We start from the raw sequence: 26,257 nt of genomic DNA on the forward strand, positions 1-26,257 counted from the left end.
TATTTCAAAAAATATTTTCTGGATATATTCGAGACTATTTTTTCTAGATTTTCTTTTAGAAATAAACACAAGAAACTAATTTTATTTTTTATTTATTTTGCTGCATTAAATTTAGTTGTCAAATTACCGATAATACAATCTACAAACATTATATTTATATAATTCAGCTGGTGATCTTGTTGATCTGAATTTTCAGATCAAATAACTAAATTTACTGCTACTAATTTACATTCGTTGAATATTTTCTCTTAGCAATAAAATCAACAATAATTCGCAAGCAAATTTTAATTAGCACAAACGAAGTCGCAGTAAAAAACTATAATCTGTTCTTTTGTATAATAATGTTTATTGTAAAAGTACTACCTAGAAAGTGAGTGCTTTTGAAGGCAATGTTTTGTATATTGGTACATCTAAAACAACTGTAGTTTAGTATAAATTTATTATTTGAGTCGGTTTTTACTTTTTTTTTTAAATATATTCTTGCTATGATCGGGCCCCTAAAAGAAAACGGGCACCAGGAATTTGTCTTCTCTCCCTCGCGTTCTCGGCAGACCTGTGAATACCTTCCATTCCGAAATATAAGAAGCACCCACAGATCATTTGATTCTCTGTATTTCACATGCTCTCTAGATTCATATTTAGCTAAGTATTTTGACAACTTGACGACGAGCATAGTGCACCCAATTTAAACTAAATATTTTTTTTAAACTCTCGATAAAAGGTGTCACTCTTTCTTAATCCAAAACAGATCATCTTCTGTTTCGATTGACCCATTTCATGCTTACTATTTACTTTTAAGCATATTTAATGGTTATGCACATTTATATATCTCTATCATATGTTTTGCATGTTCTAGGGTTTTACACCATAACGTAAGCATATTCATAGTCGATCTTGACCAATTTTAGTAATTATTACTATTAATCTTATTTTTTTTAAATTCTTTTGACTATTGATTGGTTGCAAATTTGTATTGTCGATTATATAATAATTTTGCATGTTTTACCCAAACTAAATTGCGGATGATTTGGCTTTATAATTTTATTAAATAGTTTCACCACGAAAGCTTACGGGCAATTGGCTAGGTAACCACTGAAAAACAAAATAGACATTCATCAATGGATTAAGGATTTTTTCTTATAGTGAATAGTCAGTACTGAAGTTATTTACATAAAGGTTATGCTATACATATATAATTTTAGTATTACGATATATGATTCAATAGGGTGTAATGGGTTAATGTGAAATTTTCCGACACCCTTTCTGCACCGGCGCCTCGATGCCCGATGACGTGCCCGCGCACCGCCCTCGTCATCAAACAGCCGAACTTCTTCGGCGCTTTTCCACAGTCGGCGAGGGTGGATCCGCGCGCCAGGGGCGCCCACTCGCAGGTCGCGATCGGGACCCCTCTCTCGCCCGTACGGTCCGCGTGCCGGCGCTAGCGGGTCGCTGCCGTGGGAGTCGTTTCCACCGGGCGGGCCTCGGCTCCGAGAGAGACCGAGAGACAGATAGAGCCGGGGAACACCTACCGGGGCCCCCGCCCGCGCGGCCCCCGCCCCTCGGGGCCTGCTCGCGTGTTCACATCGCTGGCTGTTCCGCGCGCGGCGGCCGGCTTAACCACATCACTCACCATCACTCACTATCACTCGGGCCAAAACGAGCGAAAAAGAACGCTATGGCCTAGGGGCCTTATTATGACGCTTTTCTTGGCGAGTTTCCGCGCGAAAATCCGGCGCCGTCACGCCGGTGTGACGGCCACGTGGTCGGTCTGTGTTGCCGTTATGTGTTGAGTCGGTGCGCGGCGACATGGACGAGTGGGAGAGACACGTGACACCGCTCCTGCAGGACATGGGATGCCACGGCGAGGAGGTCGGCGAGGACTTTTTCGGATCTCACGAGGTGAGACGTCAGTGACGACAGCTATTAGAGTGAAATTTTACGCCGGGGCACACTGGTGTGACAGTTATCTAGTATGGACACACCGGTGTGACATGTGTTTTTTTTAGCTAAACTTCCCTTATAACCTAAATAGAACACGCACATTCCCTAAAAATGCCTTATTTTAAACAAAAACGCTAAACATGACGTATTTTTAGATAAAAAAATTAGAATAGATTTCAATGACAGTTTATGGCAATGTGTATGCATAACTATTTCACACAAAAATATAGCATTTATATTTATAGAAATTAAAATATAATTTTTTTTGTTAATGACCTACATATATTATTGATTTGAGAATAGTATAGATATAGAAATAATGTGTTTTATAAATAAAATAACATGAGCAATAAAATTAATATTAAATACTTATTGAAAAGTGATTATATATTTCTAACTAGCTAAACTTTAAACAATGAATTTAAAAATTCCATGCGTTCATTCATATGTGTCGTAAGATAACAAACACGCTCGAGTAACTGATGATTAAAGCTAAGAAATTTTCACTCAATGTGTATTAGTATTTTTATATAGAGCGATAGATCTTTGTTTGTTTTGTTTTTAACCAAATTTGATTAAATTAGTTTTAATTTTAGTAAAAATACATATGATTACGTATATTAATGTTCTCAAGAATTAATTGTTAATTATACATGCAAAAATAAATTAGTTAATATATTGATTAATCTGCTTTTCTAAAAGACAGTGTTCATATAATTTACAATAAAACTTTTATATAAATGGACTTGAATGTAAACTATTTGATGACACTATTATTTATTATAAAAAAATCTTTGATCTCGTGTGGCTTCACTACGCATATTTTTACACATTCCACCCCGTTTATAAATATAGAATTTTAAAGCACACATAGAGACGTACGTGCTATCTATAAAAGTCGAACAATATAACGTGCAGAGTATTTCATGTATTTCTCCAAATTGTTGAGTGACGTTTGAAATTAAATCGCAGTTGCTTTCAACTTTGAAAATAATAATAATTAAGCTCGAAACTTATGTGTATGTATGATACATACCAAAGAGGAAACGGTGCTGGGTCATTTCATGCAGAAACCATATGTGAAATTCAGATGGTTAATATATTTTAATGCTTGAAAACTAAAATTGGTTGTTGTCCCACATATTATAACTGTCTTGCTAAGAATTCATTTTTTTATGGTATTATTATTTATTTATTAACTAATTCAATTATTTATAGTAAGATGTCCAAATAAGTTGATTTTTTTATGAACTATTAAAATATGTAATAATACGTATTCCATTGAAAAGTGCATTACATTTATGACACTATAAAAATGCGTTTAACGCCTTTATCGCTGCTATAATTTACATACTAACATAATAATCGTAATTTATATTACCATAAATGAACTGATGTTCCGGTTTTATTCAACTGTGTATAAACTAGATTTTTACTAGTCGTCTCGATAGCTTTAAGTGTAAATGATTGAATTTCAATAATAATTAAAAGCATCTTAAGAATATTTAACAAATCCATTGTCATTAAAAATAACTTACGTACTTTTATTTTGTCCAATTTGTACAATATATTTAATTATTAAACATATTATTCTTTAAAGGTAATCTTGTATTTAATATAAATTATTTTCTTAGTTACGTACGTAAATGTACAATTATTTATATGATAGTTATGTTTTCAAAGTATTTAATAATGTGTGAAAATGTATTTATTTTATTTTATGCTTTGTAAAAATTTACTGTAATTCAGCATGCGGATAAATTCAGATATAGTTGTCAAATGGAAACAACGAATCGTTTCGATAATGATGAGGGTTGCTATATTCGACAAAGAGAGAAAGACAGAGAGAGACTAAACGGTCGATTATTTATGTTTGTTTTTTGCTTTTTTGCTTTTTGCAAGACCGACCCCCTGTGATGTTCATCCAGGTAACCAATAAATCAATTACACCTAAATGCCATAAATTTCTCTATGGTCCGTCATTGCCAAAATTATCATTGTGGCTATGAAGCGCAATCGTGTACGTGCCCACCCATTTTTGACACGTCCATAAAAACACGTTGTTTTTTGTAATTTTTATTTTTATTTATTAAATATATATTTAATATTACATATATTTTGTAAACCGAATAAAATTACTGAGCCAATTATAAGTCATTTTAAATAATAGTTAATTAATAATGCATAATAACAAATTTAAGTTCACCATAAAAAAATTGTTATAATTTTTTTATGCTAAACATAATTTTAAAAATATTGTTTATTTTTTTTTAAATTATAATTTTTAGATAAAGCTCAAAAACTATGATTTATTGAGATTAAAATTATTGTTGTTTATTGATATCAAACATAAATTTGATTAATAATGGATTTTGACGAAAGCTTTTTAAAACAAATGTTGCGTAAAAACGGCGCAGGACAAAATTGTGTTAACAAAACAGCGCCGATAAAACACGTGGCAACAAAAGAGCGCAACAAAATACGGCGTCTCGGCAAAACAGTAGATAAATAAATGCACAAATACAAAAATTAATAACATTTAAATCAAAAACACTCGTGGGAGCTGTTCTCTCTTTATCGTTACTGTGTTCTATAACATCATTACAGTTTTTAATGTTTTATATTTCTGTTTTCGTGCTTCTTTTTTTATGGCGCCGTCTTTTTTTGTCATGTGCTGTTTTGTTATAAAGCCAAAAAATCCTAATAACTTTAATCTAACTTATAAATTGGCTTGTGGAAATATTATTTTTGTATTACACTTGAATCCTGGTTGATTATCTAGTTTTATAATCTAAGTGTTAAAAATATAAAAATAACATTTTAAAATATTTATTTTGAGTAACCCACTCAAGTTCCTCCTAATCTTTAAACTCCAAATGGCAACTATCTTCGCTCACATCCAAAACACGTATACGGGATATTAGTGCGATTTTGTCGTGGGTAGATTCGTTTGTAACCGCGGGTGGTTCTTGTTGGTTCACTCGGTTCATCCTCACGACAAGAGACTTTGGACCTGTTCAAATTAATTTAGCCCAGTGCCCATCTTGATACGCACTCGGAATATAATCGAGTGCAATGCACGATGCACGCCGATGCACTCTTGGATCTCTCGCTCGGAAATTAAATTGAGAGGAAATTTCAGCAATCACGAATAGAAAACATATAAAGATCGTAATTTAGTTTCAGGTTAATAAAACATGTAAGTTCTAGGATGAAGACATGTATTTTCATCTTTAGCATACATTTTTTTTATACAAGGAACTAAATCATATATTTGACTCACATAAAAAGATCATTTAAAACTCATTTTTATTGCATATTGATATTTTTTACAAAAATTTAAATCACTTCTGCGTCTTTCAAAGGTGTCTTTCCCATCTGTTACAAGTGTCATATATTTTATAATACTGGTTTGAGACAGCTCTTGTGAATCGCAGATGCGGATGTTTGTGAGATAAGTGCATCGCTTCTTGGACACACAAAAAATAAACGGTCTTGATCGTCACTCTAGTGATCGGTAACCAAAGGGTAGAATAACAATATTATTATGCGCAGGATAGAACGTATAGCGCGTGATTTTTCTTTTCTCAGTGGTACTTATGAGTGAATAATCTCAGCATGGATGTGCAATATATACAATTACTAACGCAACTTTTGGTAACGAGATCTCTCTTCAAGTGTTATGTAAAATATTGTGTTTAGCTCTACTTTAGATATAGATGATTTGTATTTTCGTTTGTTGAAAATCATCATAGTATAATTTCAATGAGGAACGGAAATTAACATATTTTTTCGTTTTTGTTAAAGAAAAATGTTACTGTTTGATATGTGGCGTTTCTATAGCAATACTCAAAGTCTATTTTAACATGTTACATGTTAAATTATAATTTGAGTTTTTTATGAATTTTAAAATAGCGTAAAATTAATTGCAATTAAGTAGCAACAATTGCCTTTTCAGAAGTAAGTTATCAATTTTTTCTGAAAGTGTATTTGTTAAAAGTTAATTAAATTCGCGGATTCATTACTTTAAAACATCAACGACAGTAGAGAATAAATAGAAATATATCGATTATTGTGGGTTATTTTCTTTAAAATTTCCTTACAATTACAATGATTTTTACAGATTTTCATGTCGAAAAAGAACCGTTAGGAACGATTTTATTGCGAAGGAAAACTCGAGGTATTATTATTTTTACTGAATTAAGATACAATTGCCATTTTTAAAACATGTCTCAATCAAAGCCCTGTTAATAAATGTATTGCCTTATGTTAAGATTTCTCAGATATTTTTAGCTTTCACTGCAATATTTATTAATTAGTCTTATATAACATTTGACACAAAAAGTGTAATAGATAATGCTTTAAGATTGGATGAAATCATTAATGTTCTTGAAACAACAAGAGATGATCATCAAAATCTGATTGACCAAAATTGTCTGTGTGAGTTTTTTTAAAGGTTAGATTAAAAAGGAAAAATCAGCACCATCTGTGATTTGATTAGTATCATTTCTGTGATTGAAAGACAAGCTTTGGTAATGATCCAGATCTCAGGGATAAACGTTTTTATAAATTTCCAAATATTAAGAACTTTTTACAATGAAATACTGCTATATTTTAACACAGAAAAATACATGTCAGAAATACGGAACGACCTATAATTTTTTAATTTTTTAAAATAATTTAAGAAAAATTGAAATACTAGTCAATTTATTATCAGTCTATTTAAAAATGGTGTCAATGTTCAGAGCTATTTCACTTTAATAATATAGCGCTTAAAAATAAAATTATTACTTTGTCATGTGATATTATTTTTTGGACTAATTTTTGCAATATTTATTTGTATCGAAAAGTACCAAAATTTGGGAAAATGCTGTGAATATTTTAATTTGTTTTTAAATTCTTCATGTTTATTTGGATCAGCATTTTCGTATCTTAAAATAATAAAACATAAATATCTGGTAAATTGGACAAATAGTGGCACGAGTTAGCGTTAACCATATATTCTCCTGATTTTCTTATTTTGGCGGAAGAAATGAAAGTACATTACAATAAAATTGTTTATATGTCTATTCCACAAAAAGTCCATTCAAATCCTAAAATTAAAATTAGTTGATCGCAGAGTGTCAGAGAAAAATATAGTCAATCGCAATCATGAAGTTATCCCTGCTATATATCATTGTATATATATAATACATATATTAAAATATATTGCTAAGCTAAAAATGAGCTAATGAACTATTTAAAATCCATGACAATTTAAAATAATTTTCTATTGAAATAAGAAGTTTGTTGGTTGTACTGTTTTAACATATATTGAAATCAAGCCGTGGGGTTAATGAGTGCCATTGCTGCCCTATTAAAACTCATTAACATCATGTTTGCTTTATAATTGAGCGACCAAACATGTCAGTCGATTGAAAACAATTTCCACGCGCAGTATCTTCGTTCGATCTGATTCCCTTTAATTTTTACACATCACTCTGCGCTCATCTAATTCACAGAGTCGTGAATGACCGGCGCTATGGTGGAAATGAACAAAACAAACAAAAAGTTCATATATAATAAAAAATAAAACGGACACGAAACGAGCAAACCGTGGCAGCAGGTAGAGGAGGTAGAGTAACACAGACCCCGTCCAAAACAAATAATCAAACAAACAGTGTAGGTGAGAAGAGGAAGTCATAATGACGGGCTTTGTTGGAGAACGAAATTAATTGGCGCCCTCGCCGCGGGCAACGTGGTAATTAATCGCGTGTCATGTCCGTCGTTCGATGTCAATCCAATAATAATAATAATAATTATTATTACTACTAATAGACGCCGGACCTCTTGTCTTGCTTTATTTTGTATTCCGTCGACCGCATGAAATATTGTTTTATTTTTCACATTGACACTGAATAAATTATTTATCTCATGAATCGCATCATTATAAAACCAACGGGGTGAATACTATTATTAGTTTATAAAAACGTATGTTTTTTAAGATTTTTTTAATATAAATATTTCACAAATTTACTAGCCGTTAAATATCTATATGAACCATCAGTTTAGGGTTTATTTTCTGAAGCTTCAAATGAAAATTTTATATGGAAAAGGTTGCCAATCGCTCGCTTCGCCGGTTGATGAGAGAATCATCGATTGGATATTATAGTCGCGGATAGTTGCAGGTGTGCCTTACCCACACTTAAGTTGTCTGCTGCAGCCACCTAAAATGAGCCCATTACCGGATCATTTACTTATAATATAATATAATAGAGGGGCTAAACCGCAGCTTGCTCACTTGGTCGAAAAATAAAAATCATTCCTGTCTTTCTTGCGATTATCGCCGGCCGATTTCACACGGTTTAGCGGCAAAGGAGTGTTTTATATCCAATCCGAACGAAGGGTTCAGATAATGACGACGGAATAATTGTTGTACGTGGTGCACTTAAGGAATTATTATATTATATGGGATTTTTTGCGAGATCGATATGATGCCTGTGCGAAAAAATCTGATCGAACCTTCAAGTTTTTCGAAGCGGAAATAGACATACGAATTTAATGCGGTGTCTTGGACTATAAAAAATAAAAAATATTAAGAATAGATGCATTTGCAAAAAAATGTATTAGTAATAGTATAATTAATTGCTATATTTTACATTTAAGCTCCTCTATTTAAAGCATTTTTAACATCATCATTAAAACACGGTTTTGGGTTGTATCAATATTCTGTTTAAAAATTATATGTACTACAATATTCTTATAAATATTGTTCCATATCATATTAACATCCATGTTATCTACAATCCGTTTTTGTAATTCTAATCTAAATTTAATAAAAATCATTGTTTTTCACCTTTATTTCATTATCTTTTTCTATATAAATATATACAATAAAATGAACAGTAATTCATGGAGTTGTTTTCACTTTAGATTGTACTATTTTGGTATTTTTTATTTTTAAAGTTTAAAAATCATAAAATTTGTTTCAATTTAAAATTTCAGTATCCAATTAAAATGGTATCCAAAATTTTAACAGAATCGTTTCTGAATTCGAAGAATGAGTTTGGATCACTATTTGGAGATCTATATTCTAAAGATAATAAAATGGGAATTTTTTCCACAAAAACCTTTACTGTGATGGATCAGTCAATTTTTAAATATTGTATCATAATTTATATATTTTTTAAAATACAGTAAAACACCTTCTGTATTTCTGCAATTAGAATTACATCTATTTTATTAGTTTTAAATTTTAAGAAATTTTTAAAAGTAAACTTATTTTAATATGTATTTATTTAATATTTATTAAATATCAACTATACCATCTTTAAATGTTTTTTAATAAAGGTAAAAAGATAATTTATTATTAGGTTAACTTGTATTTGTATGTATGTATGTCTGTTTGATATATATAATACATTAGGGTGACTTTTAATGTATGTTTAAAATTTAAGTAGAAATTATTTTTTATTTATGCTTAATTTTTTTTGCAATTTTTGAAAAATTCAATAATGAAATATTAAAAAATACTTTTTTATTGTATTAAGGTTGTCCCACCCCCCCCCCTGCCTACAACAAATTTCTCATACAAAATATTAAAAAATTAAAAGTAATCATTATTCTTAAACATGGCTACTACAATATTCGCGCAATATTTTCGTCTTGATTTCGCCTTTCGCTCAGTTGCTTTCTTCTTATTGTATCTGGTCTTCAATTCGGCATTAAAAAGTTAAAGAGAGGCGTTCTTCTGAGTCTGATTTGCTTCCCGATTTCATCTTGAAGTGTTGAGAAGTCTCGCTGTTCCTCTATAACGTATTTTTTATTTGATTTACAAGACGTCATTATTTCCCGATCTTTGAAAACTCACAAAAGTCACCCAAATTTATAAAAAAAATTGACAAATTGTGCATAAATATTTATAGACCAGTCAAACTTTTGTCAACTTCTGTCAAATTGTTCGAAATAATTATCTTTCGGCACGTTTTGTTGGACTAACAGCATGGGTTTCGTCCTGCTCGTTCCACTATTACTAACCTTTTTTTTACCAAAATGTTGACAAAATACTTCGATGCAGGAATTCAAGAAGACGTCATATATACGGATTTTAAGAAGGCCTTAGACAATGTTTGTCACGGGCTATTATTAAAAAAATAATATTTATTTGAGTGCAATCATTGTCAATTTGTAACCAATGGCGGTCGATTGTTGAACAAGTATTTACCTCTTAGAAGGTTCTTCAAGGGTCCAACTTAGTCTCTCTGTCATGTTATTATTAATGACATAAATATGGCAGTAACAAATTTAAGTATTCTTCTGTATGCAGATGGTTTTAAATTGTTCAAATTTATTCGGTCTGTTGTGGACTATTTTTCTGTACAAAGTAATTTAGATTTTCTATAAAGATAAGCTTCCATCAATCGTTTGCTTTTTAGTGCCAAAAATAGCTATACTGTATCATTTTCTCTATCTCGTTTGCTATAGGTTTATTCCTATGATATCCGTGAAAACATTATTTTGAGACACCTTTTTAAAGCAATATTTGGTTATTATTCGTTCTTGTATTTCAGCACATTTATTTCATAAGTGTTTCATGAAATAAATAGTGCATAAAAAGTACTATATTTTTCTAACAAAAAATAGTCTTCAGACGATTTTTTGTTGGAAAAATATTTACTTAAACTTAATTTGTGAAGAGCATTATATATTTTTTAAATTTAATAAACTGTAAGGAATATGCCGGATACAAAAAAATAAAGATATGTAAAAAATCTTACGTCTCAACAAAAACTATTTAACTTAACTTAAAGCAAAATTATTCCGTTCAGCAAAAACTATTTAATTAAACTTAAAGCAAAGTAAGTCCATTTATGGGCCATTCAATTATTAAAGTATATTTTTAAAGCGTAGAAAAAATAGTCTTTCCTAAGAACATATAGAAACTTTCAAGTATTATTCCGTAAATTTAGATGAAACACTGAATTAAATTAAATTAACTAAATGTTAAGTATTTAATATATGTCAGAATTAAAATGTGTTCTAATATCTAGTGTGGTCGAAATATTACTTATGTTATAACTTCTAACAAATCTCATTATTTAATTAAGTTAAGCAACATTAAATGAATAGAAATGTATTAATGAGGAATTAAAATACGTAGTAGATTAAAGGACCAAGAATTTGCTTAAGAATATTTATTTTAAATCGTATGTCAAAATTATCAATTTCAATAAATTTCTTTGATTTGCAATTTTTTTTTAATTTTATAATAATTTAATAAAATATGTATATAGTTTTTATGGCAAAATAATTGTTAGAGAAATATGAAAATGACAAGAGTGACAAAATTGTAGAATAACTAATATTACTGAAGTGTACTTACAAATCCAATTTTAGACTTAGCATTAATTACTTAAAGAAATTTACATGTGCGTAGAATTTTATTAAATTTGTCTGAAAGAGTAGCAGAAAGTGAAAGATCATTTAGTGTTCTGAATTGAATTAAAAACTTATTACGATGATAATAAGTCTTACTCACTCAACATTTATTACCAGATTTATTTTAGAATGTGCCAAAATTAAAAACAAATCTGTGAAATAAATATATATTATAATCAAATAAATATTTATTATCATTGATTTTACTGTCTTTATTAAAAAAAATTAAAGACACCCAAAATATTAATTGCATTGGTATTCGCACTTTTTTCTGAAAGGCTCTGAAAATACATTTGATCATCTAGACTCATTTTGGAGCTTCGCTCTAAAGGACTTGCCGCAACCGCGACTTTAGACCGATCTTTAATAGAAATATTTTATATATATATATATATATGATTTAATAGAAAAAAAATTTGGTAAAATTTTATATTTATTGTAGAAATGTGTTTGTCCATTTAAAGCAAAATCTTCAATTGATATTTGTATATACAGGGATGTTTCACATATCAACACCCTTTTGTGTCAGCGATCATATTATAGAAGAGCTTCGGTGAAATCCTGGATTTTCGCATAGTGCGCCAGCCATAGTGGATTTCGTTAATGCTCGGATATATAGGGGCGTAACAAGCCGTTCGCCAAAATTGTGCCAAATTATATTGCGGTCGTTAATGGAAAATGCAATATCGCGCGTGCCCGTCCGGCGCTCGAGTTTAATAATTACAGGGCCGCATTTGCGGTGTACACGTGCTCCCGCAAGCGCCTAAATTTAATACCGACGCCCTGCGCGCCCTTCCGGGAATTTTGGTGGATGGTTTAATGTAAAACGTGCCGGGTAAAAATGTGTTATTTGAAGCCAACCGAGTTGATTTTATTGTTATATGCAAAGAAAGACAATCTGAGTTCTGTTCAAGAAACAAGCTTATTTTGCTAATTTTGAAGGCGTCATATACAACTGATCATAATTTTCAAGGAGGTATATAAAATATAACTAAATATTATCATATTTGAATTGATTGATAATATATCATTTATTTTTATTTTATTAACCTCCGCGAGCATTATTGTGCGGCAATGTTATTCCTGGAATATATTCTAATATATAATAAATAATTTCATTGGCACGTGCTACTTAACCCTTTGAACGTGGAAATCGACTAAAGTCGCACAATTTATTTTTTTATCTCTTTACGCAAAAATCAGTAAAAAAAATGCTTTTCAAGAAAAAACTTTTTTTGTGAATAAACATAAAATATCATTTTTAATAAAAATTTGCATTTTTAAAAAAAAAAAACAATTAAGTATTGTTATTGATTAACGCGTCAAAGGGTTAAACAATTAATTGACGTAAACAGAATTTTACGATTGTAATGTAGAAAAAGTAATTGATTTGGCTCTACACTCGAATCAAGAAATTCGAAAATTGTCTTAGACATTATTATGTAAAAAATAATTACACCAAACTATTTAAGAAGTATTTTTTTCAAAACATATTTACCAGATATTATTACTTCTTAGAATGAATAGAGCATTCGCTTCGAAATCAAAAATTTATATCAAATAAAAATATCTGTAAAGAAAATTGACCTAATATGATATTATTATGGTATGTCGTTTTTTTGGTATATTGTAAATTATAAAATTAATATGTTAAGTAAAAGCAATAAGAATTTGCGATCAACATCTAAAATTCGTGGAGCTTGATAGTGTTAGAACAAGTACATCAATAAATCAAAAACGGCACACTCCAAATTGCTATTTTGAACTATTTAAAAAACGTTCCATATCTCTTTTATAAAGAAATAAAATATATTATTAATTTTCGATGCTGTTTTCTAATTGTATATCAAAACATAATGATGCTCAAAAAAGTTAATATAATAATAAAAAATATTTCTCATTTCAATAGACGCATTAATCGCAACTAATGCTTCCGTAAATATATCAAATATAATATGTTTTATTTTATATTAAATATATCTTAAAGTACTATGCTTACCTATTGTATTTAGCATAATTGCAATAGTTAATCTTTTGATATGGGAGCTTATAATTATGAAAATGGACTAAATCATATTTCTTTTCTTTTGAGATATGTAAAAGTTTGCGTTTAAATTGATTAAAAAATATTTTTATATTACGCAAATCATTCTGTTAGGTTTATAGTTTATTTTGACATATAAATTTTGCATGTAGCTTATAAATAAATTATGGTTGAAATGACTTAGATCATTTTCAAAATTAATCGAACGTATTAAAATTGACTTTTTTTTTCATTTAAAATATATTTTAATTAAGCCATGTTAATTAACATTTTATTAATGCTTCAAATATTTGATTATAACATATCTTTTTTTATTCTCTAAGATAGGATTTTGGGTTTTAAGATTTTAAAAATATTCATCGTAAATTAGTGAAATATAATATAGTAAATATGTCATATCTTAAAAATTTTCTTCTGTTATTGATCTGCTGGTAGAGTAAAATGGAAACAAAGAAACGATTTTGTATATTTTTGGTCTTCCAATCATCATCATTTAAATTATTTTATAAAACATCTTATATGGGGCATATTAAAAAAAACCGCATTTATTGTATTTTTAGCCAAGAAAAATACACTGGCGGTATTTTTAGTTCTTCTTGTTATTGTTTCTTCTAGCTCTTAGAATCGAAATAAATTTATTTTGCATCATCCCTTCAACCAAAAACGACTTATTTTTACTACATTGTCCTATTAACTATGTATAAGTAATTCGTTTCTATAGTCTCGTTATTATCAAGCCAAAATCACGATCATTTGATAAAAACGAATGTCTACAATGTTAATATGAATATTAGAAGATTTAATCATTTTCAACTATGGTACGATTTTGGTATGAACAAGCATCGCTGTGTGTTTTTGGGTAGTCACATTTTCACAATGCTTTAAAATATACTAGGCGACTTCTTATAAACCTCTTGAAGCTATAGTCGCATTCCATACATACATTTTAATCATATTATTGTAAAAATTACGGTAACCTAAGTTGTATACATACACATTACGCTTATAATAAGCAACCGAAAAGGAAAGTTTGGTATAAAGAAGCGCTTTTTCTAAATCAAATGAACATACAAAATATTCCTGAGGATTTTCTTTTGCTTTTTGCTGATCATCTGTTAGACATTTTCTTGCTTGTTCGGAGTTTTTTTAAATGTAAATCATGTATTTGTATAAGATCAAATTGCTGGATGCATCAACTTTTAATTTCAGTAAATCACATTTTTGGCACGTATCTTTACGAGGAGAATGAAAGCTTAAGTTGAACTCAGTATTAAATATGTTTCTGTAAATTCTCTCAATAACGAATGATTCATTGTTTTCCTTACGTTTCTCTACATAAAAGACATACATTTCTTAATATCTAAACCAGAGTTTAAATATTTTGAGGCATTTTCCCGCAACCAACCGTTCTACCTGTTACAGTCCAACTGAAATTTTAAAAGTATCTAAAAAAAATTCTTACAAGCAGCAACTTTTGAATTTAGTGTTAAAAAATATTCAAAGGTCGCTTTTCTCATCGGTCTTTCACCAGTTCCGGTACGCGACAATTGGGCGAGGGACAAATGGGCGATTCCGGTCAATTGGGCAACGGTCATATGGGCGACAGAAAAAAAAACTGGCACGCTTTGCTTTATTGTAAATATTAATAAAATATACATTAAAACGAAAAAGTATATTAAATGAAAAACAATTTTATTTTCGAATTATTAACTCATATTATAATTATATGCAATACCACGTAAATATTCTATGATATTTTCTCTATTGTACCTCAAAACTTTTATAAAAAATCTTTGGTTTATTCTTTTCATAAAGATATCCATTCCAAACATATTTTTTCTTGTCTTTTTGACTTAATATGCCTGAATTATCGATTTATGAAGAATATAAACTATGGTAACTCAAATTAGTCGTTCTCAACAATGATCTATAAAAAACAATTATCTATAAATAGCACATAAAATATAACCCACATGTGAATAAAAAGATACATACTTATTTTCTTGCTGTATTTAATTTTTTACCAAAAACACAATGACATTATGACAAAGTGTTTTAAAACCACGACAAAAATAATTCAAAGACGCAACCAAACCTTTTTTCGAACGCTTTCAGTCAAAATTCAAAAAAATACTGAGCACTAGTTATGGGTTATTATATTTATATATAACTATCATATCTAGTTTTAAATAGATAAATGTAAAATATGCGATTTTTGTAAATTCCCAAAGTTTATTCTCACACTAATTTCCAAGGCTCAAAACATAAAAAAATCGCGTTAAGGGCAAAATCCACGATAAACATTTATCAGCGCTATTTCTAGGTTATTATATTTATATATAACTACCCTATCCAGTTTAAAATAGATAACGGTAAAATATGCGATTTTTGAAAATTCCAAAAGATTCTTATCACAGTAATTTATAAGTCTCAAAATATAAAAAATTGACCGTGTCCCTCTGGAACGTTTTTTTTAAATTAATTACTAATAAACTGTACATTTAAAAAAAAATTGCGATAAATCATTTTTCAGTTCCCAAAATTGGTCAAAATTATATTTTCTTACATCAAATTCATAGAGATCCAAGCATTTTTTTAAGCAGTAGCAATACTGATTTTTAATTTTGTAGTGTATTCTTTGTCGCTATTTCTCTTCAACTTTCTAACGCTTTGTGTATACTTAAGTTTTCATATTGCAAGGCCTGCAATTTAAAATACATATTTTTTAAAAGAATGTTGTCACAATGCAGCAGTAATGCACATTGCTAATTGTTCGAAATTCGGAAGTTTATTATGATAGATATATTTCCTATAAAACTCATATTGATTCCATAAAACAAACATTTTAACTCTATAGCTACATCTGTAAATGCAGAAGCACTGATTCCATTTCCACATTATATAGAGTTAAGCATATATTTCAACATTTACTTATACTTTCGCATTTTTGAGAATCTGACGCTAAATGCTTTAATAAATTTGTATATTTTAAAAATCTTAACGATCACTATTAAAAGCACTAGAAATGATTGCCATTAATTTTTCATAATCAATTTTCATATAGCTTGAGCTATGTTATGAAAGATTTTATACCTTTTTAACATGTATCTGATTTAATATATTTAATATCTAATTGACATATCTATTAAAAGAACATAGTATCAGTCATTGATAGTCGTTCAATTCAGATATAGTGTCGCCACTTTTTTATTTAAAATTCTGAATTTTTTCCCTCAGCTTCAAACATATTATTAATAAACAGTTACCATGACTTAGCCATTGAATTCAGCTGTATGTATGTGGTGACAATTGATATGTGATTATGCACATCTTTATTAAATACATTTATTTATATGCATGTTTGAGCTGATGTAATATAAAATATTAAAACCAACATTTGATGCACATAATCTAAACTGTAATATATTTTACATCAACATCTACAGCAGCCAGGCCGTTGTGAAATCAAAAACACAATTATGGTCATTACTCGCTAAGATTGTCGTGGTGAACATAAATTTTTCGGTAACCAGCTATTAGTAAGGTGTTTATCATAAAACCTGCCATTAAATTCTTAGCCCCGGCCCGAGTGGGTATACCGTGTATGTAAGTCACTCGTGTGTATTATATAATAACTGCCGGGGCATAACTCATGAGTTAATGAACGCTCACAGTCGCTAGGCAAGCCCCTAAGCTTGCTATAACCACCTTGTGGACAAGATGAGTATACATGTGTGTATATATTTACAGCGTAAATGTGTAACATAGTAGTTAAGGTGAGAGCTTTTAAAAAATCGGTTTGTTACGTCTGAACTACAAAAGTAAAGGGAACTATTGTATATTTTAGCCGATAAAAAAGCCGCTACTATCTACTGGACAGTTTTATATGTATGTATCATATAAATTACTTCACTAAAATCAACATTGAAAAATAGCTACACAAAGCGTATAAAGCTTCTTAGGCTCTTCAGTAATTATATATTTAATGCTGTTAACTGCGAAGATTCAGCCAATTTTAGTTTTAATAACTACCTAGTTAATTATTTATAAAAGTGGATTCTTCAATACTGCACTTTCTTAATATTTTGAATGCAGAAGTCGTTAGTATATGACTCAATCGAGAAAAATAAGTGATAATCTACTGTAGCTGTCTTTTGAAAATATTTTCTATTGAGCTTAGAGTTTTATATCAATATTGAGAATAACTCAAAGATCTGATAATGCTACATTGATATAAAAATATGATATTTAAAGCTAATGTCATCAGTTGCAAGGCATTTAAAGATATTATATATAATCAATTTAATTCAGGAACATGTGTACAAATAAAAAAATAAACTGAGCTTTTAAAACAACGCTTTATAATATTAAAATTTAATTGGGCAAATAATACGTTAAATTAATTTTATTTGACCTGTAAAAATATAATATTTTTGGCGATTACCGTTATTACTAGCTACATAGATTGAATAAAAATCACATTTTAAAAGCAATTAAATAGTTTTGCATAGACTTTTAAACGTTTTAAAATATATATAATCTTTCGATTAGAGTATAAAACAGCTTTTTAAATACACACTCCGTTGTTATTAAGAACGTGAACATAAACTCCTGAAAGTACACATGTCGATCGAGTGTTTTTTTAGCAGTTCAACCCCTATTTTAACAACGATATTAATTTACAATCAAGATATAGGGCGCCAATTTCCGGAAGCGCCTTTAAAAAAGTCGACTATAAACGATCGTAATTTATTGTTAGCTAATGAACGACTTGAGGAATATATAACTAGTTGGATAAACATGCGAAACTAATGCTTAATGCAGTTAACTATAAAAATAGGAATACAATTTAAGTAATGTATATGGAAATGTAACATGCTAAAATAAGTAGCAAAGCAATAAAAATGTTTTACTTAATGGTATGATATTGTAAGTTTGCAAAATTGTTATATTTTGCATATACATAATTTAAAAAATAAATAAGCTAACCTGACCGAAATTATTACCTTTATTCAATATTTTAGTTTATTATATATAAAAATTGATAAAAAGTATTTGCACATATGTCCTAAATTTATAAAATAAGGAACAGTGTAATTGATATTTTTCTTCATTTGTATTGAAAAATCAAATTCACAAATTTTACTCTAAAATCCTAATATTATATGTTTAAAAAAAAAAACATGATATGCCATATTTTCAGCAGAAGCTTTAATTTATTACATATTTTAGGGTGTCTTAGAATAAATAAATAAATTAATATAATTAAAATTAATTTTAAAATTTTTATATTTCGCATTTACAAAATTGAAAAAATAAATAAGTAATACCTTAATTAATTATTATTATTTATTTTATTAATTTATGTATCTTAATAGATAACTTTTTCATCCAACAATTTTTAACTGAACCTATATTTAATATATAACATAAACCGAAAATAAAAAAGACCTAAAATTATAATTTATTTCTTAATGCATGAAGGTGTTTTTTTTATTCCATTTAAAAAACCCATTATAGTTTTATTTTTGCGGATTGTCCTAGGAATAATATTATACAAATTAACACCTCGTATATAATTTTCTCATTTTCTTATACCTAACTACCCTTTAAATATCTCTCTTTCTAGTATTAAATTTATCTACATCTTTATTTTTTAATAAATACTTATTAAATTACTCTGGTAGCGTATTATTTTCTAACTTATATATAAATACTATAACATTCTAAATAAAAAAGTAAATCTATTTTTATATAACACTACTCTCATTTCCCTAATTATTAAGTTATTAAAACTAAAAATTGCTGTCATAACACATGACTGATTATCTGTTATATAAATATTGCCTGAAAAAAATAGCTTGTGCTAATTTTATTATTTTACAAAATTGCCCCTCATACGCGCTTACGCATATAATGCGTTCTTTAACTCGATGCGACATTAAAACGTTCCCAGTGATACACACTTTTGAGTACTGCGCCCCAGGCGTTGCCCCTCCTCTATTATGTACTCTTCCCTACTTCACAGCGGATAAGCACAACTTTGGCAGGACATGTGTAATTTAAGCGTTTAAACGATAACGCTGCAGTTGACCTACGAGTTGCGTGCGCTGCGCCGAACTGACCACTTAATTGCCGACTTTTTTCGGTTGACAACCGACCAATGTATGTACGTATGCTGGTTGACATGTGCTACCTGCTGGGCGCATTGTCACAACGATGACAACGAATAACCGCGGGGCGATCGTTCTACTGATATGGCATTACGAAAAGAGTGTCCTCTTCTTTGCGTGCGAATGTCTTCCAACGTATTCTCAATGATTCGGGGACCGGTTATGGTTTGGGGGACTTTTGATTGATGTTTTCGATTATGATTTTCAACCGTCTATATCAGATTATATCACATTATCTCTAATAGAGATAAGCTATTCCAATGATAAATAATACAACACATGAAAGAAAGGATCATGGTACTTATTATATGTACAACTAACTTGTCTTACATTTGGTTTATGCAAGCTATGCGTACCGTATATTGTCGTCGTTGTCATCTGTAAAATATTTTTATTATATTAATATTTTCAATCTATAATTCGGTCAATAATACCTGAAAGTCTATTAAGTGTTTCTATCGTATCTTGGAGATCAAAATTACTGATTATTATATATTATTTTAGATTTTCTCACAGAAAAATAATTAAAATTAAATAAGGCTAGATCATGCATATATTAATAAGATGTGTTGATAGTTTGTAATTAATAAAATAAAAATCAGCGTTGGTTCTTTTATTTTATGTTATGCTGCTTTTATTGTTTTTTGCTTTATTAAATTAAAGTAATATTTGTTTTTATTTATCAACCCTTAATAATCAAGTCACTTATTATTTCTCTTAATGCGTCTGTATCTCTTTCTTAAAATAAATATAAAATATTTGGTTTACTGATTAATGAAGCTAATAAAATTTTTTTTAATATTTATTAAAAAATATTTTTTTAATTATTTGTAAACTTGTTTTAATAAAATAATTACTTTAAAAAAATAATCATCAAAGGATGCATCGGTGAGTCACTGGCGTTTAAGTTTGACCTGCACACATAAAATTGCAATTTGTAAATTTGATTCTGATTCGCCAGCAAAAATGTTTCGATATCATAGGTCTAGAGCAGGGTTTTTTAAACTATTTTCATTCACAACCCCATTTATGATTATACGTTTCTTCGCTACCCCAGATAAATATAAAATAAAGATATATTAATATTTTGTGCTGATTTATTAATTAGGTAACAATGTACATACATATGAAAAAATATAGTTTTAGAATTTGCTTAGAAACATACAAAAATATAAAATTAAAAATTGCACAAAAATTTGTAAAATTGTATTTATTATAGTTACAAAAATTATATGCCCTATTTTTCATCAAAACTGCATTTTTTGCAATAACATAAATATTGAGCAAAATATGTCGTCACTGGTATATATTATAAGTATACAAAAATCGTTTTTTAATGAGACGGATGTGCTTGTTTAACAAATTACATCTTGGTGCAAAATTTGGCACTACTCTTTAATATTTTTTAACGATGAACGATATTGGGATTTAATGTGTGTTAAAGCTGAAAAAGTAATTTCACATAAATATGCGGTGTTGAATGGCAGAAGAACACTTAATGCCATATCAGAGATTGTGGGAAATTCTGTTCTAGTTTCGATCCAGAATTCAGTCAAGAAGCTTTTTGATAAATCTAGTTCTTAGTTTAAGTCACTCACTCAGCAAATTCCTCTTGAGCTTTATATGGCAGGTGATCAATCTCACTCAAGCCAATCTAAAATGGTTTTTGAATCCAAGATAATTTTTTTAAATCAATATTTAATATAAAATATTTACGAAACTGTGTTTCTAGTGCTTTTAAGTGAGTTATATTAATTTTTGCGATAAAAGTTTTACAATGATTTTTCTCGATTATAAGATCGATACTGCAAAACATTTCGAACGAATCCTTTTCTACCCTACTGTTCCAGATGTTGATTTTTTTAATAAAACTTTCAATTTTATCATTCGAAGTTGACAAGTTGAGATCGTTTCAATCTCAAAAATATATGACAGATAACGCAGCATGGATAGCCATAAGTCATTTTGAAAAAAGCACAAGATCACATTTTTGTTCGGTTAAAAATATTTCGATTTCGTCCATTAATAGCAATAATCTTTTTAAACTTTGACCTTTTGATATCCATCTTACTTCTGCATGTTATAATAAATTTGTGTAGTGGGAATTCATATCCTTACAGAGATATGAAAATAAGCGGCTGTTAAGGGCATGGCTCTTGATAAAATGCATACTCTTAACAGCATCCTGAAGCACATCCTGGTGCTAGTTTTTTTGCTGCAAAAGTGTGAGTAAAAGTTATATAATCATAATGGGCAGCTTGAAAAAAATATTTATTTCAAATTCATGTATTTAAATATTTTACATTAAATCTCGCAACCCCATTTGGGGTCGCAACCCATAGTTTGAGAAGCCTTGGTCTAGAGTCTGAACTCTAGACACTCCTTTTTATCTTGTATACTATACAAGATAAAAAGGAACGGTCCGAGCAAACTTCCCTGAGAAACTTCAGCTGGAATTTTACGCGGGATCGAGTATTCATTATTTAGTAAAACAACATAGCTTCTACTTTTCATGTATGAGCGTATTAAACGTAGCAAATAGTCGGTGGTTTTGTTTTTGTATAATTTATGATCATGCCATACTGTGTCGAAAGCTTTTTCTATATACAACATTTAAAATCCCGTACTTTTTTTCATATTAAAATTAGTGTATATCTGCTTCATTAAACTATTCAGTTGATCTTTTGTCAAGTGATTTTTGCGGAAATCAAACTGCTTATTAATTATTTTATTTTATGTTTGATTGTATAATGAGAATCATGATGGTCAGATTTGTACTAAAAAATAAGAATTTATAAACATTTTTTTATCACGTTATATTTTTATTGAGAAAGAAAAACTTTATATTTAATTGAACTTAAATAAACCCTTGGCGTGCGATTAGCTCCACAGTGGCATACTTAACACCACAAACGTAAATCTGATTGACGTTTCGTTACCGATTCATTAAAATACGCAATACAATTCCCTATGTTGTTTTTTGTTGGATTTTTAATTTTTACTTCTAGATTGGCAGTGCGTGAGTGAAACGTGCCACTATCAACGAATATAGATCTAATATTAAAAAATTAAAATGCAATTAAGCCCGAGTGTGTTTTTTGCATCAATCATCCCGATCTGATGGTATAATACAACGCTGGCGTGCACGTCACACCAAACGCCGAGTGTTAATTTGGGTTAAATGAAAAGTAAATATCTAAAGAAAAACTGTGGTCAACGCTTCCGCATGGTTCTCACTTTGAAAGGGGACCCTAATGACGTATCATATGTATGATAAAAAGAAGGAGAGGAAAAACACAAACACACATTACGCTCGTTACTTACTTGAAAAATTGCGTTAAACGACACTAACGACGCGATAATCTTCGTTTGCTAATTGCCGAGTTGAAAAATTATACACACAGTATTATGAACGACTGTCATATTATGTCGTTAGGGTGGTTTTGAATAATGTCGTTGTATAAGTTATTATGAATTTGGCGGTTGTCGATGCAAGCTGCATTTTGAAAAACATTGACTATTGCCGAGAAAATATTTGTAGTTCATGACATTTTTACTCAAATATATTTTTCTCATAGTACTTGATTAAAATAACACATTTTTGTCAAATACTATTTATACCTCAAATACCTTCTTAGTTTTAGTAACTATTTTACGGAGCAAGCGATTGATACCTTTTTCCCATTATGATGGCATAGTGTATTTCTGACAAATGATTTTAATCACTTTTGTGCAGGTATACCGTCATTATCCAGTAACATTATACGTTTTACTGCATTTTATAATTCATCTAAAAATGATTCATCCTGGTTAAAATTATCTGATTGTGCCTCTAAAGAGTTATTAATTTTTCATATTTTTCAATTTCAGCATTTAAAAGGACATTGAAGTGTTCCACCTATGAAATATTTTCTGCTTCTTATTAATACAAATGTAAATTCTTAATTTAATCTCTCACCATATCATTATTTTAGATAATAAATTTTATTTGTAATGGATTCGCCAGGATTCAATTTTTGGTACTAAATTATACTGATTGTAAGTTGTATTAATACATGTCACTAATTTACAGTCTGGTGTGGCATTACTTACTCGTAGATGTTGATTTTGTTTAGTTCATTGTAAAACATTAGATAGACGCATGTTATGTTTCAGTAGATATACAGTAAATAAATATATAATCAGCTAATTAAATCTTTGTTGTAAAACATTGTTGTATGTTTGCTTCCAGCAAAATAATTTATACACTTAAGCATAAAATACGATTTTCAGAAAGTTGATTTTTATCATGTTGTTAAACTTGTGACAATATAAAGGTCAATCCAGCTGATCGTATTAGACCTTAAGGTTCGAAAGCCTTGAGGGAATATGATTGCGTGGGTCACAATAAACGACTTGAATAATAACAAATTTTTTTAAAGAAAAAATGTGTAACAATCAACTACTTTGATACGAGTCAGAATAAAAAAATATATTTATGAGACTAATTGTAAATTATGGAAATTTTGCGGTAAAACATTATATTCACATATTTTTTTATTGAATGACTAAAACATATATAAGAATAAATTTTATATAGCGCATTAATAATATTACAACTTTAATATTTTTACAATTAGTTTATTCAAAACAACCATTGACCATTATTAAAAATTTTAATTTTAATTTAAAATGCTCAAAAATTAAATATATATATTTTTTTTATTAAAATGCAATCTGTCTATTTGGACAAAAGGCAATTCTTATATTATACAAACATGCAAGACTTACTTTTTTTTATATTTCGGCTGTGATGCTCCAGCCAGGGTCACGAAAAATTTGTGATGTTTATTTTTAATGCGATAAATATATTTTAAAATTATTATAATTACATATGTGTTTAAGATCGCGTTTTCCTAGAATTTTTCGTCTCAATATTTCGCCAAAAAATTATTGGAGATTTTGATTTATTTATATACACAGATAGAGAAATAATTACCATAAAATTATAGTATATTTATTTGAGTTATATTATAGTATTATCACTATCTTTCAATATTATCCTATTGTAGGTTAGTTGATAATACTTTTTTTAGTGTTCATTATATTGCTTATGGTTATTAAATATATTTACACGCCTAAGTCTATGTTTAGTTATAACACTGTCTTTTAGCAAATAACTTTCTAGTATGTTGGGGGGATTTTTTAATCTGTTAAAATATCGTTCACTATTTTTTTTAATTGCTTATTTTACACTGACACTTAATATATAATTGTTAGGTACAAACCAAGGAGCATCGGTAACCAACCTGAGGAAATTATTTAGGAATCTCCCAAAAATATTGATATTATATATATATATTGGTCACATATAAGACATATACATAAATTATATATTTTTATTAACCTTAAAGTTAGTCACATTTGTTTTATATATACAGTTTTTAGACCAGTCTTGTGTCGAGATAAATTCTAAATTATTTGGTTAAGGGATACTGGAGAATAAATATCTTTTTTCAGCGTAAAAGTTTCATTAGCTATGATCCACCATTTAGAAAGTAGAGCTTGGAATTATAAGATATAATCTAGAAGTGTCTTTGATCCTTTTTGTTTGTCAGTATCAAACGCCATTGTTGTTGTTTCGCCGATTAATGTAGCAATTCTTATCAAGATTACTGAGAAAGATCTATCTATCTATCAGTCCAAGAACGCATCCTTGAGGCACACTTGATGATATTTGATACAGTTTTGTATTTACTTATCCATATTTAATTTAGAAATTGGATTTTTAAAAATATGTTGTATGGAACAGTTTCTTAATTTTGTAATTAAAGGTTTCGTAAATATATTTTGCCAACCTTTGCATTTGATTTATAGTAAAATGTTTATTTCTTATTATATCAAGATCCGCTATTATTGGTCTAATTATTTATTAATTTTTATAATATTTGTCGGTCTGTAGAGTACGCTCGAGATAAGGATGCCGGTTTGTTATTGTGTGCGTGTACATGTATATGAGAGGGAGAAGCGATGTAGCGTGTACTTCGTTGTCTCGCTTTCTCTTTTAAGGACAGTCGCTGATTCGTCAACGCTGGTATTCGTCATTAAAGTGCAATGTGGCACAGAAGTTCGATCTTCTCTAGTCATTTATTTTAAATAATTTTGTGTTTATATTGGTTTAAAACCCAGATATGCCCACTGTCTCATGTGTAGGTCACTAAACTCGCGCCACTGTTTTTTTATTTATAAATGAAATATTAAGAGAACAAAATTTCTTGGGCATATCTGGGTTAATTGATATCAAGGCTTTAAATATACACTGTAAGTTATTCGTTCTCTTACCCGTGGATTAAAATATTTTAATTATTTTTTCAATAATCCGTACGTTGTTGGTTTTTTTACACTATTTTCTGTAAGGCTTAAAAAAGTTATTATTCTTATCGTTGCGCCAATGATAATTTTTTAATTTATTCAATGGATTCTAATAATTTAATAAAGTCGTCGAGCCATTAAACAATCTGCGAATATTTTCTTTCCCCATTTTATATCTTTTAACTTTTGAAGAATAGCTTAAGACTTCATTATTTTTTTGACTAGTGAAAGATTTTGAATTTTGCAAATATTTAATTAATAACATCAATGTCTGGTTTCTTCGATTATATAATATATTTTTAATTGTCCGTTGAAATTTTCTACTTAGCTC

At 29.0% G+C, this 26,257-nt stretch overlaps 1 protein-coding gene across 1 annotated transcript in view; it reads left to right on the forward strand.

Annotated features, from left to right (window-relative positions):
• The first annotated feature begins 1,601 nt into the window (after window positions 1–1,601).
• LOC148234057 (homeobox protein araucan-like) overlaps window positions 1,602–26,257 on the forward strand; it is a 176,885-nt gene continuing 152,229 nt past the window's right edge. The window contains exon 1 of the mRNA XM_088188148.1: window positions 1,602–1,899. Within this exon, the coding sequence (XP_088044274.1) occupies window positions 1,807–1,899 (93 nt within the window). The 5' untranslated portion in view covers window positions 1,602–1,806. The remainder of the gene's footprint in view (window positions 1,900–26,257) is intronic.

This window comes from Plectrocnemia conspersa, unplaced genomic scaffold (genome assembly GCF_051122295.1).
Source record: "Plectrocnemia conspersa isolate PC_06_02 unplaced genomic scaffold, ASM5112229v1 ptg000006l, whole genome shotgun sequence".
NCBI classification, from domain to species: domain Eukaryota; kingdom Metazoa; phylum Arthropoda; class Insecta; order Trichoptera; family Polycentropodidae; genus Plectrocnemia; species Plectrocnemia conspersa.